The 17,637-nt window shown below is 47.1% G+C and overlaps 1 protein-coding gene across 1 annotated transcript in view; it reads right to left on the reverse strand.

Moving 5' to 3' along the window:
- PTK7 (protein tyrosine kinase 7 (inactive)) overlaps positions 1-17,637 on the reverse strand; it is a 103,924-nt gene that overhangs the window by 15,233 nt on the left and 71,054 nt on the right. The window contains exons 2-11 of the mRNA XM_033144934.1: positions 14,356-14,649; positions 10,854-10,956; positions 9,904-10,094; positions 8,521-8,671; positions 7,052-7,182; positions 5,216-5,485; positions 4,221-4,354; positions 1,247-1,382; positions 777-896; positions 372-521 (exon numbers count right to left, since the gene is read on the reverse strand). Coding sequence (XP_033000825.1) covers positions 372-521; positions 777-896; positions 1,247-1,382; positions 4,221-4,354; positions 5,216-5,485; positions 7,052-7,182; positions 8,521-8,671; positions 9,904-10,094; positions 10,854-10,956; positions 14,356-14,649 — 1,680 coding nt within the window. The remainder of the gene's footprint in view (positions 1-371; positions 522-776; positions 897-1,246; positions 1,383-4,220; positions 4,355-5,215; positions 5,486-7,051; positions 7,183-8,520; positions 8,672-9,903; positions 10,095-10,853; positions 10,957-14,355; positions 14,650-17,637) is intronic.

A 17,637-nucleotide genomic window follows, 5' to 3' on the forward strand; every position in this document is an offset into this window, starting at 1 on the left:
CACACAAAAAAAACAGCATTACAAGGCTCACAGAAGCACAGAATTGTAGAGTTGGAAGGGACCGCAAGGGTCCTCTAGTCCAACCGCCTGCAATGAAGGAATCTTTAGCCCAATGTGGGGCTCGAACCCACAACCCCAAGATCAAGAGTTTTATGCTCTACTGACTGAGCTATCAGGGGGGCAGTGTATCCAGAGCCATGAACAGGAGCACACCTCTTTGGTGGTGTTGACCCAAACGTCAACATTTTACCAAGTGTGACTGACTTGAGCACCCTAGGGGCCTCCTCAAGAGAACCAGGCTGGCGGATCTCGAACTTCTTAAGTCACCAAGCACTGCTTAAAGAGATAATCCTCTTCTTCCCAATGCTTACCTGCCACTGTGAGCTGGACGGTCGCTCTGATCTCTCCCTGAGGGCCGTTGGAAGCAATGCAAGTATACTTTCCGGCGTCGCTCCTCGTCACTTTACGAAAGCTCATGTTTCCAGCATTCTGACTGACCCGGGCTGGCAGGCTGCTCCCATCTGGGCAGAGGAGCAGAGAGATAATTCAGGAGCAGATCGGAAGTAGCCGACTAGGACCTACCATGTCCTGCCGAAGGATTAGCTTTGCAGAGATGGGGAACCATTGTCAACAAAGGACAATTAACATTTTAGAAACCCAATGGAAAGCTCCTGCGCTTCTTTGCAAAGCAAAAGGCGAACACCAAGAGACATTTTTTTTGCAGTAAGGCCTGTTGAGACAAAGCCCATTGCACATTTTGAACATTTCCTCCTCACCGGTTTTAATCCACTGGATTGCAGGCTTTTCCCGGCCTGTGGCTGAGCAAGAGACTGTGACCTCTTTATCAAACTCGACACACTGCTGAGGCTGAGGGGTAGGGGTGAACTTCAGCTTCTCTGAAATTAAAATGCCCGGGTAAGGAGACATGGACACAGAAATCAAGCACAAAACAATAAATCCTTAGGTCTCCTTACAAGACAGCTTAGTGCTTGTGGGCGGCACAGACTCAGGCAAGGCCACACAAGGCCCCGAAAAGGCTCCAGTTCTCAAGGCATGTTCAGGAGCAGGAGACGCACGCTGAATGATTGATTCACAGAGTCGGAAGGGATCCCCAGGGGTCAATTAGCCCAACCCCCTGCGACGAAGGAATCCCAGCTGAATTGGGAGCGCATGCGTTTGTTTCATGAAGCACATGCATGCAAAAAACAAGAAGAGTCTCCCACCACCACCAACAGGAGCCACATACCGAGGACGTGCACCCGAGCCTGCTCCTCAATGCTCCCGGCTGGTGTGCTGCTCACACACTTGAATACTGTCCCATCGTACACCTCCACGTTGTTAATCCGCAGCGTCCCATTCTCGGCGATTTCAAAGCGGGAATCCTGCCAGAGGTGAAGAAATGGCCAACAGATTACAAGCGCAAAGGCTTTTTAAGGACACGGGTGGTGCTGTCGGTTAAACCACTGTGTCGCTTGGGCTTGCCGATCGAAAGGTCGGCGGTTCGAATCCCCGCGACGGGGTGAGCTCCCGTTGCTCTGTCCCACCTCCTGCCAACCTTGCAGTTCGAAAGCACACAGTGCAAGCAGATAAATAGGTACCGCTCCGGCGGGAAGGTAAACGGTGTTTCCGTGTGCTGCTCTGGTTCGCCAGAAGCGGCTTAGTCATGCTGGCCACATGACGCGGAAAAACTGTCCGTGGAAGCGGACAAGCGCCGGCTCCCTTGGTCTGTAAAGCAAGATGAGCACTGCAACCCCAGAGTCGTTCGCGACTCGACTTAATTGTCAGGGGTCCCTTCACCTTTATGCCTCCCCCAAAAAACAATTCCAGGGGGTGATTTTCTGCATGCTACTTCTTCCGTTTTTTACCCTTATGCCTTTTCAGAGCCCCAAATGTTCACTTTGATTGGCGGAATTGGCGCTTTTACAGGTGCCACATAATACTACACCACATCTGTAAGAACTCAATCATTTAGTGTGGGAGCATCAACTTTGGAACTCCCTGCCTATTGATATTAGGTAGGCGCTTTCACTATTCTATTCGGTGTCTGCTGAAGACAGCCCTGTATTGGGAAGTTCTCCATGTCTCATTTTTCACTTCTTCTTTTTTTAAGTATTCTGTTGAAAGTCACCCAGAGTAGCTGGAGCAACCCTGTCAGATGGGTAGGGTACAAGTCATAAACTATTACAAATTACTGTTCTTATTCAGACAAGCCTACCCAGATGTTTAGAAAGTGTGTATGAGTTTAAATTTGTTTTAGTCCATTTCATTGCGGTTTTAACTTTCTGTACGTTTGAAATCACGGCTGTAAATTTTTTCTGTGATAATTTCACCATTTTTATCTTTTCTGTAAGCTGCTTTTAAGTGTCTCTTCCCCCTCCAATCAAGCAGTAAATAAATTTATGATGTAAAGAAATAAACAGCAAGTTGGGGTATCCCTGATTTGCCTAAGAAACGAATAGCAAAGAAACACTAAAAAAAAATAAAAATCAGAAGGGTCTCCACTCCCGCCCAAAATTGTTTTAATTCTGTTTATTAAAAGGTGTAACTAGGAAAGTGAAAAGACTACTTTGTAGGCAGCAAAACTGGCTCTGGCACCAGCCCCACGGCAGAATTCAATAGAACCTCAAGTGCCCTCTTTTTACAACCTGGCACAGTCAAGTCTCCACCACCGATGAGGTTCTAGTTGGCTCTTGTCTGCAACAGCCAGAACAGGGAGGAGGAGGAGAAGAAGAGTTTGGATTTGATATTCCGCTTTATCACTACCCGAAGGAGTCTCAAAGCGGCTAACATTCTCCTTTCCCTTCCTCCCCCACAACAAACACTCTGTGAGGTGAGTGGGGCTGAGAGACTTCAAAGAAGTGTGACTAGCCCAAGGTCACCCAGCAGCTGCATGTGGAGGAGCGGAGACGCGAACCCGGTTCCCCAGATAACGAGTCTATTGCTCTTAACCACTACACCACACTGGCCCTGTTTCTAGAAGCATCTCACAGGGGAAAGGGGGGGGGCTGAAAAAGGAGACTGCAAATGAAAGCGTCTTTAGTTCTGTGTCAGATGCTTGAGCCTGTCTCCCTTTTGTTGTATTTTTTTTATGAAAAGGATTTAATTGCATAATAGGATTAAGCTGGTTGGAACCTGATATACATACGTATGCACATATAGAGAGACAGCCACGGGACACAGTCAGCTGTCGAACTGCAAGACCACACAACGAGGGTTTAAATGAGCATGTGCGAGAGAGAGAGACGGAAATGGCGGCTCTGACCGGAGGCCACACGGCTGTGTTTAATTGGGTTGGTTCGCTGTGCTGTAATAGGTTGGGGGGGGTGGCTCTCTTGATGGCACTGATGCGGCCCTTCTTGAAACACACTGCATTCGGGATGCATGCATGTACATCACATACAAAAAGGCATTCCTAAGGCACTGGCATAATGCCTCTGACAACCAGCTGCTGGGAATCACAGGTGGGCAGAGTGCTGTTGTGCTCATGTCTGTTTTCAGGCTTCCTGCAGGCAGCTGGTCAGCCCAGAAAGCTGCACTAGATTATTACTATTTATTGAATTTATATACCGCCCAGTACCCGGAGGTCTCTGATGGGGCCACTTGGATGGGGGCCACTTGCCTGATTCAGCAGGTTCATCTCATGCAGTACAATTGAGAATCCTCTACTCCTGTCCCCGAAACAGTAAAAAGAGAACTAGGTAGGGGCAGGGGCAGGGGCAGGGAGAGGACGCACTGCTTAAACCTGTAGGGATGCGGGTGGCACTGTGGTCTAAACCATTGAGCCTCTTGGGCTTGCCAGTCAGAAGGTCGGCGGTTCGAATCCCTGTGACCAGGTGAGCTCCCATTGCTCTGTCCCAGCTCCTGCCAACCTAGCAGTTCAAAAGCATGCCAGTGCAAGTAGATAAATAGGTACAGCTGTGGTGGGAAGGTAAACGGCATTTCTGTGCGCTCTGGTTTCTGTCACGGTGTTCTGTTGTGCCAGAAGCGGTTTAGTCATGCTGGCCACATGACCCGGAAAGCTGTCTGCGGACAAACGCCGGCTCCCTCAGCCTGAAAGGTGAGATGAGCGCAGCAACCCCATAGTCTCCTTTGACTGGACTCAACCATCCAGGAGTCTTCTACCTTTACCTTTTACTGCTTAAACTATTAGCAAAGAGCAATAAAGGAGACGCAGCCCCAGAATTGGGGAGCCAGTTCCACAAAGCCCCCCCAGCACTGACCTCTGAAATGGGGATGCCATTGCGAAACCAGCTGACTGTGGGCTTCAGAGACGCTTTGCTGAGACAGTGGAGGTATCCTGGCTTGCCCTCTTCCAGCTGGCTGTCCTTGGGCTTTTCCACCCATTTTGGCATAGCTGGAGGCAGGAGAGAAAAGCGGACACTCGTCATAGCCGACTCCAGGGCAGGAGAAACGGTAAGAGCATCCCACATCATCTTAAGCACAAGAGGCCTGCGGAATAACTCGCCTAAGAGTTGAGGCAGCATCTTTTTCTTCATTGGCAATAGAGGCAGTAATTCAATGAACATGGCATGGAAGCCATCTTTGACTGGCTGAAAGGATCTAGGGAAGAGATGGGGAACCTTTTCCAACCAGAGGACCACATTCCCTCATGTGCAACCTTCTGGGGGCCGCACATCAGTTGTGGGAGGGGGCCTGAGGTAAAAGTGGGTGAGGCGACGGATATTACTCGCACCCGGGTACACCAAAAGCCTGAGGTTTCCACACATGCCAGCAGCACGTACAGCTCTCCGTCCTCCATACATTGTGGTGCCTTCCAACTCTATGGTTCTGTGAACTCATAGAACTCTATGATTCTATCATTATCACAGTTCAAGGGAAGTTTCCAGCCAGGAAAAAGGACTTTGGGGAGGGAGCAGAACAGAGCCATTAAGGGAAATAGCCCGGAGCTGGGACTGGGAAGAGTGCTGAGGGCCGTATAGAGAAGACCGGAGGGCCATATTCAGTCCCCAGACCCGAGCTTCCCCACCGCTGATCTTGTGAAAACCACAGCTCAGTCCTGAACTCCAGCGCAGGGCCAATCCAGTCCCAAGAACCAAGGAGCAGCTGGTTTTGTCCACCAAACTCTCAACCAAGAACCAGAACTGGACCCTCCCTTTCCTTTCCTCTCAATCCTATACCACCCACGACTCTCTCCCTTCGAAAACACACGGTGCTCCTTCCGCACTCTCAGTATCTGCAAAAGGAGTCTGCTTACTAGCTACTGTGATGGTCAGGTTCTGCTTCTTCTCTCCAGCCTTGTTCACCGCATGACAGGTGTACACTCCGGAGTCCTTTTCTACAACGCTAGTGAAGACAAGGTCCTTGGCTTCTTGGCGTACCCTGCCAGTCGTAGGGAGCGGGGCGCCATTTCTCTCCCACCAGATATGGGGTTCAGGGACCCCCCGAGGCGCTATGCAGGACACCCGCTGCTCTTTGTTGGCAATGAACGTCTTTGGGCCAAACAGGTAGGTGAAATCTTCAATTTCTGAGGAGAAATGCAGGTGCTGAACTTAGAAGGCAGCGGCGTAAGGTTGGGGAGAGCTGGGGGTGGACCATGCCACAAATATGTAGTAGTAGTAGTAGTAGTAGTAGTAGTAATGGTGTTTTATTGATTTCAAAAAAAATGAAAAAGGTACAAAACCAGAATCCCAACTTACCCCATTCCACCCTCCACGATGGATCAATCTATTTAAGTTTGCCCAAGTCCAATCTGTGATTTTGGCGGTTGCCATTCTACAGGGTAATCAGCAAAGTATTTTATAAAAGGATGCCGTATTTCAACAAAATCATCTACATCATTTGTGTGATTCAGTTCTTTGTTTTCTTTTACGGCAATTGACCATATTCTTATTCGCTATTACAGTCGTGCCTTGGAAGTCGAACAGCCTAGTTCTCGAACGTTTTGGCTCCCGGATGTCGCAAACCCGGAAGCAACTGTTCCGGTTTTCAAACGTTCTTTTGGAAGCCGAACTTCTGACGGGGCTTCCGGTTGGCTGCAGGAGCTTCCTGCAGCCAATCGGAAGCCGTGCTTTGGTTTTTCGAACGTTTTGGAAGTCGAACGGACTTCTGGAACGGATTCCGTTCGACTTCCAAGGTCTGGCTGTAGTTGTATTTTTCAGGAAGGTGAACTCAAAGGGACTTGCAAAAAAGCAAACCATAAGGAGAAGTGTATAAACGATTGTATGGAAGGCCTAAAATGCTCCAATGTATGTAATAAAAGAGCAGATTCAACTGAACCTCGTCCCACTGAAAGATAAGTAAGTGATTGGAGGTGGGGAGGCAATCAGTGTTATATTGCCAAATGTGGACCACTCAGATCTTGGGGAAAGAAAGGGGTGCAGGAGGACAAGTTCAGTCAGCTCTGCCCTACCCAGAATTATGTCAAGGACCAGACCCTTCAGACCAAAGCCTTGAAAGCTAGGGGAATATCCTAACAATTTAGGATTGTTAGGATATTCCCCTAGCGTCCAAGGCTTTGGTCTGAAGGGTCTGGTCCTTGGCAGAATTCTGGGTAGGGCAGTGTGGTTCCCGGAATCAACCATATTGGGCCCTACCCAGCAGGGTAGGCCCCACTGGTACAGCCACCACCAGGTTGTTGGCTGGTTAGTGCTGACCCACAATATGGTCTTCTTGGCGAGGCAGTTCTCCATTGTTGGAATTCCCTCATTGTCGTCCCCCACCCCGACACCATTTTATTAAAATTGCAATAGAGAAAGAAAGAAAGAAAGAAAGAAAGAAAGAAAGAAAGAAAGAAAGAAAGATTATTAAATCTCAGGAGGCATTTGACAAATGAAAGACTCTGTCTCCCTGGCAACACTGAAATTAACAGCAGTGGAATTCTTATGGGACTGTCTTCAAATGTTTTTAATTATTTTAAGAGGCTTTTAACTGTTTTAAACGTGCTTTTATTCTATCTGTAATTGCATTTTGTTTTAACACTGTGGTGGTAGTTGTTGTTGTTGTTGTTTTGCTACCCAGCCCTCTTTTGGGCAAACAGAAATGTAACAATGGATTCAATAAGCAAGAAATCTTTTGGAGGTGCTCATCATACCTGCCAGCTGGAGCGTCGCCTGCAGAACAACGGGCTTCCCCCTCTGCCCACGACCAACACATTTATAGACTCCTGCACTGCGTGGCTTCACCTGAGGTATCAGTAAAGAGCCGTTGGAGAACAGCACCGTCCTTTGGGGACAGGGAGAGAAGAAGACTGACGTCAACGACCTTTCAGCAGAAGAGGTGCTTACGGGCAAAGGCAGCCTTGCCTCTGTGCAACCCCACCCCCCACCCCCAACACTATTTTTAGATAAACATTTTATACTGAAATTTCCATCACGACAGACATTATAGCTCAAAACCACAAGGCTACCAAAGCAGCACAGAATGAATACAGGACCATGAATGTTTCATCATAAAAAAGCATTTTAAGACATAATTATTATTGTTAATGGGAAGGATCGGTGTACCTTTAGACCTAGCCATAGCTGACTATGTTTTCAGGTGGGCTTTCTATTAACTTAAGTTGCAGTTGTGTGTTGAATAAAAGGATTGTTGTTGCTTAGTCATCTAGTCGTGCCCGGCTCTTCGTGACCCCATGGACCAGAGCACGCCAGGCACTCCTGTCTTCCACTGCCTCCCGCAGTTTGGTCAGACTCATGTTGGTAGCTTCAAGAACACTGTCCAACCATCTCATCCTCTGTCGTCCCCTTCTCCTGGTGCCCTCAATCTTTCCCAACATCAGGGTCTTTTCTAGGGAGTCTTCTCTTCTCATGAGGTGGCTAAAGTATTAGAGCCTCAGCTTCAGGATCTGTCCTTCCAGTGAGCACTCAGGGCTGATTTCCTTCAGAAGGTTTGGATAGGTTTGATCTTTTTGCAGTCCATGGGACTCTCAAGAGTCTCCTCCAGCACCATAATTCAAAAGCATCAATTCTTCGGCGATCAGCCTTCTTTATGGTCCAGCTCTCACTTCCATACATCACTACTGGGAAACCATAGCTTTAACTATACAGACCTTTGTCGACAAGGTGATGTCTCTGCTTTTTAAGATGCTGTCTAGGTTTGTCATTGCTTTTCTCCCAAGAAGCAGGCGTCTTCTAATTTCATGACTGCTGTCACCATCTGCAGTGATCATGGAACCCAAGAAAGTGAAATCTCTCACTACCTCCATTTCTTCCCCTTCTATTTGCCAGGAGGTGATGGGACCAGTGGCCATGATCTTAGTTTTTTTGATGTTGAGCTTCAGACCATATTTTGCGCTCTCCTCTTTCACCCCCATTAAAAGGTTCTTTAATTCCTCCTCACTTTCTGCCATCAAGGTTGTGTCAAAAGGATACCAATGAAAAATAAAGCAGCCCTGTGTGCTTAAGCCTAATTAATGTATGGAGGGATTGATACCACAGAGTAAGCCGTCTTGTCAGGCTTTAGCTACGTCCACTTCCCTTACGTTGGGAGGAAATGGGAAATATATATTTCACATGAGCAGCACCCACCAGAACGTTTTCTGTCCTTAAAGGGGCGGCTTACCTGGACTTATTGGAAACAGGAGTGTCGTCTTCAAATAGCCATTCCTGGGTGGGAGGTGGCACAGCTTGGAACTTGCAGTGGAACATGGCCTCCTCATTCCTATTGACAATCTGGTTCTCAGGAACAATCACGGGCCGGGGAAAACTTTCATCTGGCGTGAGGAAAAGGGGAACATGAGAAAGTGATGGTTTATTGCATAAGTAGAGCCTGTCTATACCTGGTCCACAATGGCCCATCAGATGCCTATAGGAAGCCCAGGAAATAAGCGCAGCACTTCTTGAGCCCCAGCAACTAGTACCCAAAGGCATACTGCCTCTGACCCCAAAATAATATATAGCCATCATGACTAGCAGCCACTGGCAGCCTTGTGCTTCAACTGTTACACCTTGTGGCAGTGAACCACCTGGCATCAGGGGTGGGTGCCAGGAGCAGTAACAACTCACGAAAGCTCATACCAAGAACAAACTTTGTTGGTCTCTAAGGTGCTACTGGAAGTAATTTTTTTATTTTTTATTTTGTTTTAACTCACACATTGTCAGTGAACTCTTTATTCAAAGACACAAGCAGCTCAGGAAGCCAGGCCTAGTGAGCACAGCAACTCTTCCCAGCAGATCTTGCCCCAACGAGGCAGTTGCGAGGACTGAAGGTCCTGGCCTTCCCACAGTTCCCCAAGTCTCTTCTTTCCCCGGGTCCTTGCCAATCAATCTGAGACTCTGCTGACGTGCCTGTCTTTGCTCCACCCTCTTCATACCTCTTCTGGTCCTAGAAGACCAGTGGGGAGAGGAGCTGGTCGCAGCAGGAGGGGGAGAACCCCTGGCTTCTTCAGCAGCCTCTCTGATTTCCTCCTCCCGGTCTGCTCCCTCTGACCACTCGTCGTCATTCCACCACCAATCCCCTGTCTCTGTCACTAAGCCTTCTTCCCAGCTGGTGCCTCCCACCACTCCTTTGCCAGTCCATGACATTTGTGTGCAGTCTGAAGAAGCATTATTTGTCTCCCTCCGGAATTACCCAGGGTTGCTTCCTCCAGGTCAATACAGTGGTTCCTCTGGTTACGAACTTAATTCGTTCTGGAGGTTTGTTCTTAAACTGTTCTTAACCTGAGGTACCACTTTAGCTAATGGGGCCTCCCGCTGCCGCCGCCACACAATTTCTTTTCTCATCCTGGGGCAAAGTTCTTAACCCAAGGTATTACTTCCGGGTTAACGGGGTCTGTAACCCAAGTGTTTGTAACCCGAGGTACCACTGTAGTTTCCTTTCTTAATAAAATGAGGACGGGGGGCTTTTATATCTGCAGGCACACCTCTGGCTTACCCTGTGTCCAACAGAAGGTAACGCAGCCATCACTCGAGACCTTTCCCCACAATGAGAAACACACCCACTTGCCTATGATGTTGAGAGTGAAGTTGTTGCTGCTGCACACCGAGGCCATGGCATTCCGAGCACAGCAGAAATAGACCCCGTTGTCATCCGGGCTGGCGCTCTTGAGGGTCAACGTCCGTTCCTTGTTGCTGACGGAATAGTTGGTTCGGTCGTCTTCAATCTGGGTGCCATCCCGGAACCACTGGCTCGTCGGGCTAGGAAGACACAGGCAGTTTGATTACAGCCAACAGGGCAATCGTCAAAAGGCAGCTCCAAACGGTGTGCCTTTCTCCCCAGTTCCCACCATCACCACAAATGGGTCAGACTCTGCAAAACGACGTTATGCCAAAAGGGTACTTGTGGAGATCTAGCACTGTTCTACATGCCAGCTCTGAATCATTTTCAAATTCCCGCAGCATATTCAGGCATCAGCAAGAGGGCTGAAAATCTACCTTCTCTCTGAAGTTCAGAGTTGTTCTATTAAACTCTTCTTAGTGCTTAAGTGTTTCTTGAAGAACGAACCAGACTGAAATACCCCTGAATATATGGGAGGCTAATATCTGGGTTACAACAAAGTCTGAGCACCTCAGACATTGCAGGAGGGCACTTAAAGTCATAACAAATAGAGATCCCTTCCAATAAACACAGGCCCCTTTCTTTAAATATGTTAATGACACAAATCAGGACCTTGTTATAAATATTCTCAATGGAGAAGCTATGTTTAAGTAAAATATCTGAATGTTGAATGTGTACCTGCATGTCTAGAGACCATGGATGAAACAAACACAATTGCATGTGCTGCTAGGTAAGTGTTTAATCTCTAGTGCATTTGTTTAAAAACCAATTAAAAATTGTTTAAAGAAAAGTTTACTGGAGGAGGGAGTTTCCAAAAGGTGTATTTTCTGGGGTGGGGATGCAGGAGAGGTAGCCGGCAGAAACTGTTTAAGTAATCATTCACACTGGCGACTCCTTACCGAGGGTGCCCATCAATATGGCATCGCAACGTTACTGGAGCAGAACTCTGTATATCTTCCACTCTGGCCGGGTTCTTCAGGACAACTCCCCCTGTTTCGATCCCTAATGCAAAGAGGGTGGGGAGAGAAAACAAAACAAAGGTCACTTTCAGGTCTCTGTGCTTTGGAAGCGTCCGTATACCTGACACCAGGTGTCAAAGGGTCACTACAGGAATGCAAAAAGGCTTCCACCTTTGCATGATGGCACTTGCTCTGCACTGGGGGGGAAACACCCACCGAGCTGCATAGAGACAATGCAAACCATTTATCAGTCCTGCCTGCCTGCGTGTGTGTGTGTGTGTGTGTGTGTGTGTGTGTGTATATATATATATATATATATATATATATATATATATATATATATATATAATTGTTATTATTTTAATCGCATCAGGTACTTTTATATTAACACATAAACTTTAGGGAGCCTTAGAGTGGCAGTCTCAGGTGAAAGAGCTAGTAAGATACACCCTCTGTTCAATTTGTGCTTGGAGATAAGCTATACAAAAAGCTAGCCCTGCGGTACTGAGGCCAGGAGGCCAGGTAATAACTAGCAGAAGAAATGTTGTGCCACTTATGGTTTGAGACTCAACAAAAACGACAGATGGAAAATTTCGGTTTCCATATGGAAGGCTTCCATTCTATGTGGTTGGCAAATCCCCCCAGTCAACGAATTAGGTACATAAGGGTCAAAAGGAGGGATGGGGGCCTTGTAGCCCTCCAGGTGTTCCTGGACTACAACTCCCATGAGTTCCGGCTACTGGCCTTGCTGGCTGGGGCTGGTGGGAGTTGGAGTCCCAACCTGGAGAGACACAGGTTTCCTACCTCTAGTCAAAAGTAACTGATATTTCAAGGAGCAGCCCTGTCACAGTGGATGATGTAGCGAAGTCTAGGCTCTCTTGTCAAATGCCTGTATTTACAAATGCTCCACTCATATCATATGTAGTACTTGTTGTTTTGGTGCATCACAAAAGTCGTGGGACGTTTCCAAAGCAGTGCCTGAAATTTGCCAGTCTATCAGTGAAGACACCCAGGTTGCCAGGATGACACCTGAAGTCTCCACAATCTGGAGATGCATACCTGGGGATCCTTGGATCTTGACTGTTTTCACCCACTAGCAACGCATCCTGTAGAATTCTATCCACTATATTTTATCTGCACAGTCAGAATGAATTTCAGGAACCAAAAAATCGTATTGAAAAAATACGACTTTCGAGCCGCCGGGCTCAAAAAAATGGCAACTAGGTATTCCAATTTGTTGACTGTAACCCTGGTCTAAGGAGCCATTTGTTGCCTGGCTTATATATCTTGAGTTTCTAACGCTGTTCCAAAGTTAGAGCTGCCATACGTCTGGATTTTCCAGGAAATTAATGGGATTTCATAAGCGCAATTGATGTCGGGGGGGGGGGGGGGGTTCCGAAAGGTGGCGCTTTGTCCTGCCTCAACAACTTTCAGGGTGTCCTGGTTTTTTACTTTTTGAAATACAGCGAGCCTATCCAGAGTGGACTTTCTACAATTACATAGCAGCAGGTGAGAGCTATTGTATATGTTATCTGATCACGCTGAAGAGCACAGCTGGGCCACTAATGAGGATGTCACATTCCTGCGGCTCTGCAGAATTCATGGCAGGATGGGGGGAGAGAGAAAGAGAGAGAGAGAGAGAAAGGCAAACATCAAAATGTGCCAGGCAGAGGATTTACACCTGAGGTGCTAAACCCAAACCAGCAGGCTAAACCAGACATTCTCTCCATTGCTTACATCTGGCTCCTTGCAAATCCCTCCTAACTCCTTTTGCGTTGGCCTCACTCTGAACCAAGAATGACATTTGTAGTAGGCGGCTTCTGTACAGCCTGGCTCCACGAGCTGGCTCTGCCTAGGTGATGGCCAATGGGACTAAGCTACTGTAAGAGAGCCGTAAAGCTCTGCCACTTCAGCAGCTGCTTTCTGGAACAATCACTTGCCTCAGGGAAAAATGTGCAGCCGCAGCTCACGGGAAGGTTATGCATTTAATCTTCATCCCATCTTTTTGCAGCGGAGCTGAAGGCAGAACATGCACAGGGTTGCGAGGCAGCCTCTGGTCCAAGCACTGATCAGAGACAGACCCGCTTGGTTCCAGGCTTCAGGCCAAGATAGTAGCTGCACACTTTCCTTGCAGTTTTTGCCTACTGGGAGGGGAGAGCAGCAGTTTCTCCAAAGCCCCCTTTCCTTCCTGCCTGCTGAACGCATTGAGAGAATACGTATGTGCGCACATGGAAAGAGAGTCTGAGCATACCCAGCACGCCTGCAATCTGGGTGAAAGGAACAGCAGGTGCATGTTTTAAGCATTTGTATGTGTCACAAAACTCGCTATTTTAAGGGCCTGGCTTTTTGAGTAACGGTTCACACAAAAGTGGACTTTGCTGATAACCTAACAACGACGTGGAACCCAGGGTAAAAAAATAAATAAGCGCCTTACAACATTATGTCAAGTTGTTGCACAGGCTATCTCTAGAAAGTAGCCCGAGGTGTTTTCCTAGGTCGTTTAGCCACCAACTCTTATTCTCTGTTATACTATTTGTTTTTCTACTCTTCAGCCCAAAGGTTCCTAATGTGGTACATAACAATACAGTCGTATTCTCGAACACAATCTGTACCAGAAGTCTGTTCGACTTCCAAAAACGTTTGAAAACCAAGGCACGGCTTCCAATTGGCTGCAGGAGCTTCCTGCATTCAATCGGGAGCTGCAGAAGCCTGCGTCGGACGTTTGGCTTCCAAAAAACGTTCGCAAACCGGAATATTCACTTCCGGGTTTGCGGCATTCGGGAGCCAAAATGTTTGAATCGCAAGGCGTTTGGCTTCCAAGGTACGACTGTATATTGAAATATACAAATCCATACCAACCCCACTCCATAAAACCAACTTCTTGTTGGTATATAGTTTAGACTAGATATAAAGTTGGTGTGTATAATAAATATGAAAAACCTTTTGGGGGGGTGGGGTGGGGTGGAGGAGACGGGTTTGGTTCCCACTGTTGATTTTTTTTAAAAAGTGATTGTATACAAGTAGTTTGAAGGCTACTCTTTTAAGTTTGTTGCCATAATTATTTTTTAACACTTTTGGGAAGGTTTCTCTCTGAAAGGTAGCATATTCTTGGTAGTGGCACTCGCCTTGTGGAACGCCCTCCCACCAGATTTCAAAGAGAAAAACAACTACCAGACCTTTAGAAGACATCTGAATGCAGCCCTGTTTAGGGAAGCTTTTAATGTTTAATAGATTATTGCATTTTTATGTTCTGTTGGAAACCGCCCAGAGATGGGTGGGGTATAAATAACAATAATATTATTATTAATAATAATAATAATAATAATACTAATAATAATAATACATATTTCAAATTCAATCAATCGTTCGTGCCAGTCTGGATTCAATAATGCTGGTGCTGAAACCAACCAACCAGCCCAGTTTGTAACCAAGGTGCGCTTACACTTTATGTTAAAAGATGCATTTGTGGTCCGAGCTTCTTCTCCAGTCACTACGTTCCTGGCCACACACTGGAAGTTCCCGCCATCTTGCTGCCGGTCGACAGACGTGAACTGAAGGCTGCTCCCTTCCTTGAAGCGGCGCTCGGTGTCCTGGACGGGGACCCCATTCTGCAGCCACTCAAACTCTATGTCTCTTGGTTCCTCCACTTCACAGCGCAAAATGGCGCTGCGGCCATGAAAAGCATCCTGGGAATACGGCTCCTTCGTGAAGGATATCTTAGCTTGAGTCCCAACAGCTGGAAAAATAGCAAAGGAGAAAGAAGGTAAGACCTCAAACCATGGAAGTTTTTTTTGGGGGGGGGGGTGAATATAGGAAAACAATAGGTAAAGGTAAAGGGAACCCTGACCGTTAGGTCCAGTCACGGACGACTCTAGGGTTGTGGCACTCATCTCGTTCTATAGGCTGAGGGAGCCAGCATTTGTCTGCAGACAGCTTCTGGGTCATGTGGCCAGCATGAATAAGCCACTTATGGTGAACCAGAGCAGCGCATGGAAACGCCATTTACCTTCCCGCCGGAGCGGTACCTATTTATCTACTTGCACTTTGACATGCTTTTGAACTGCTAGGTGGGCAGGAGCTGGGACCGAGCAACAGGAGCTCATCCCCTGTCGCAGGGATTTGAACCGCCGACCTTCTGATCGGCATGCCCTAGGCTCAGTGGTTTAGACCACATCGCCACCCGCGAGGAAAACAATACACATCCTTAAACTGTAGTAAGACTAACATATCGGGCTGCATTGGAAGAATCCCTGCAGCCATTGAAAAGATTAATTAAATTTCTAATTCTTGGGATTGTGGAGATTGTTAAAAATTCCACTGACACTTATAATTCCTCTTCTGCAAAGGTTCTCCCCTCCTGCCCTGAGGTATTAGAATGTGCTGTTGCCACAGGCAGAAGACCAGAACCCTCAAAAAGTCTGATGCCCACCCAACACGCTGTTCTCAGTTTGAGTTGTGCAGCTCTTTCGAAAATGGCAGGCTCTAGTCTGCTGCTATGGCCTGACTTTATGCTGCATCAGTCTTTTCCTCCCGATGACACAAAAGCAAACTTCTAGTGGCTTTCCACTAGTAAGTTACCAAAAAATATTTAGACCTTCAAAATATGGTTAGAGAGCATGCTTTTAGCCCTGAAATAATGCTGCTTCCCACATGATTGGGTAATATATTCTCCAACTATGGCATTTACACAAGGAAAGTGGTCTTGCAAGGAAGAGCCCATCTAGAACATGTAAACAGAGCTGGAGCTTCAAGAGTCCTCCAATCCACACCACCTAGCAGTCGAGGTGTGGAGCACACTGCTGAAATGTGAAACCCACACAAAGGCATTCTATCCTAACTTGTAAATTCAGAATGGAATAAATTTTATGTGGAAAGAAGAGTTTTATTGTTAAATATATACCTTAACAAGGCCCTGAAGTGCTTATGAGATGTGCACCACCTGGACACCAAAACTGAGATTTGCCAGACCTAATAGCAGGAGCTTTATTGCCTTAAGCTATAAAGACTAAGGCGCCATAGCTGGACTGTAAATGACTCTTACGTTTTTACGGATCACAAAACCAGAGTAGGGCCTCCCAGAATCCTCAATTCACACATACGGGGAAAATGTTACAAGGATCCGAAAGCTTGTTCAGATGACCCTCTGCAGTGAACCACAACTCCATTTTCCTCCTTCCCAAGATTATTTCAAAATTAATAGCATGGGTTTTTCAGAAAATTTCAAACTGGATTCCAACCCCAACCCCCACGTACTAAATTAACTGGGATCCAATTCAGCAGGTTTGAATATGTGCTTTTGGTTTTAATTTACCTTGCTCACACACCCAAACACACACACACACACACACTGTTCAAAAAGAAGAAAGTCTTTGTGTGCATGCTTACACATATTTTTTTTAAATAAATGCTTCCTAGGGATAATCACCTAGGGGGAAGAAATAAGTTAATTACAACTTTGAAACTGCCCAGTTTGGCTGGTATTATAGCTACTCCTTGGGTTAGCAATTAGCATTGCCAAAAAAAAGGGAGGGGGATTTTAAGAAATGTAAAATATTCTGCTCCATGTCATGGCCGCTGTGTTTAGTCCCAGCAAGGTATTATCTGATGGCGGTAGGGGGAGGCTTTTGCTGTCAACCATACCAAATCTGTATCCCAAATATCAAAATCAGAAAGCAAAGCAGGTATGGCTTAAAATTAGGGGTGTACGAATGCTTCTCAGGGCTTCGAAATTCAAAAGGCTATTATTTGATGAGGTCCAAGAAAAAGGAGGGGCATCGCTATGGGAAGCAGAAGGAGCTGGTAGCGTTTGCCATTTTTAATGTTTGTTTGAATATCCCAAGCGCTCCCTGTCGCTTGAGTGGCACATAGGAGGACTCTGCCTCCGATAAGATTGCACAAAAGCATTTTATTTTTTAAAATAGGGGGTGGGTGGGTGTGGGGGGACTCCCTGGTCCTGAATGGGGTAACTGTGCCCCTGAAGGACCAGGTGCGCAGCCTGGGAGTCATTTTGGACTCACAGCTGCCCATGGTGGCACAGGTTAATTCTGTGTCCAGGGCAGCTGTCTACCAGCTCCATCTGGTACGCAGGCTGAGACCCTACCTGCCCGCAGACTGCCTCGCCAGAGTGGTACATGCTCTGGTTATCTCCCGCTTGGACTACTGCAATGCGCTCTATGTGGGGCTACCTTTGAAGGTGACCCGGAAACTACAATTAATCCAGAATGCGGCAGCTAGACTGGTGACTGGGAGTGGCCGCCAGGACCACATAACACCGGTCCTGAGAGATCTACATTGGCTCCCAGTACGTTTCCGAGCACAATTCAAAGTGTTGGTGCTGACCTTTAAAGTCCTAAACGGCCTCGGTCCTGTATACCTGAAGGAGCGTCTCCACCCCCATCATTCAGCCCGGACACTGAGATCCAGCGCCGAGGGCCTTCTGTCGGTTCCCTCACTGCGAGAAGCAAAGTTACAGGGAACCAGGCAGAGGGCCTTCTCGGTAGTGGCGCCCGCCCTGTGGAACGCCCTTCCATCAAAAGTCAAGGGAATAAACAACTACCTGACATTCAGAAAATACCTGAAGGCAGCCCTGTTTAGGGAAGTTTTAAAACTGTGATATTTTAAATGTATTTTAATGTTTGGTGGAAGCCGCCCAGAGTGGCTGGGGAGACCCGGCCAGATGGGCGGGGTACAAATAATAAATTATAATATTATTATTATTATGGTA

Source organism: Lacerta agilis, chromosome 3 (assembly GCF_009819535.1).
Source record: "Lacerta agilis isolate rLacAgi1 chromosome 3, rLacAgi1.pri, whole genome shotgun sequence".
NCBI classification, from domain to species: domain Eukaryota; kingdom Metazoa; phylum Chordata; class Lepidosauria; order Squamata; family Lacertidae; genus Lacerta; species Lacerta agilis.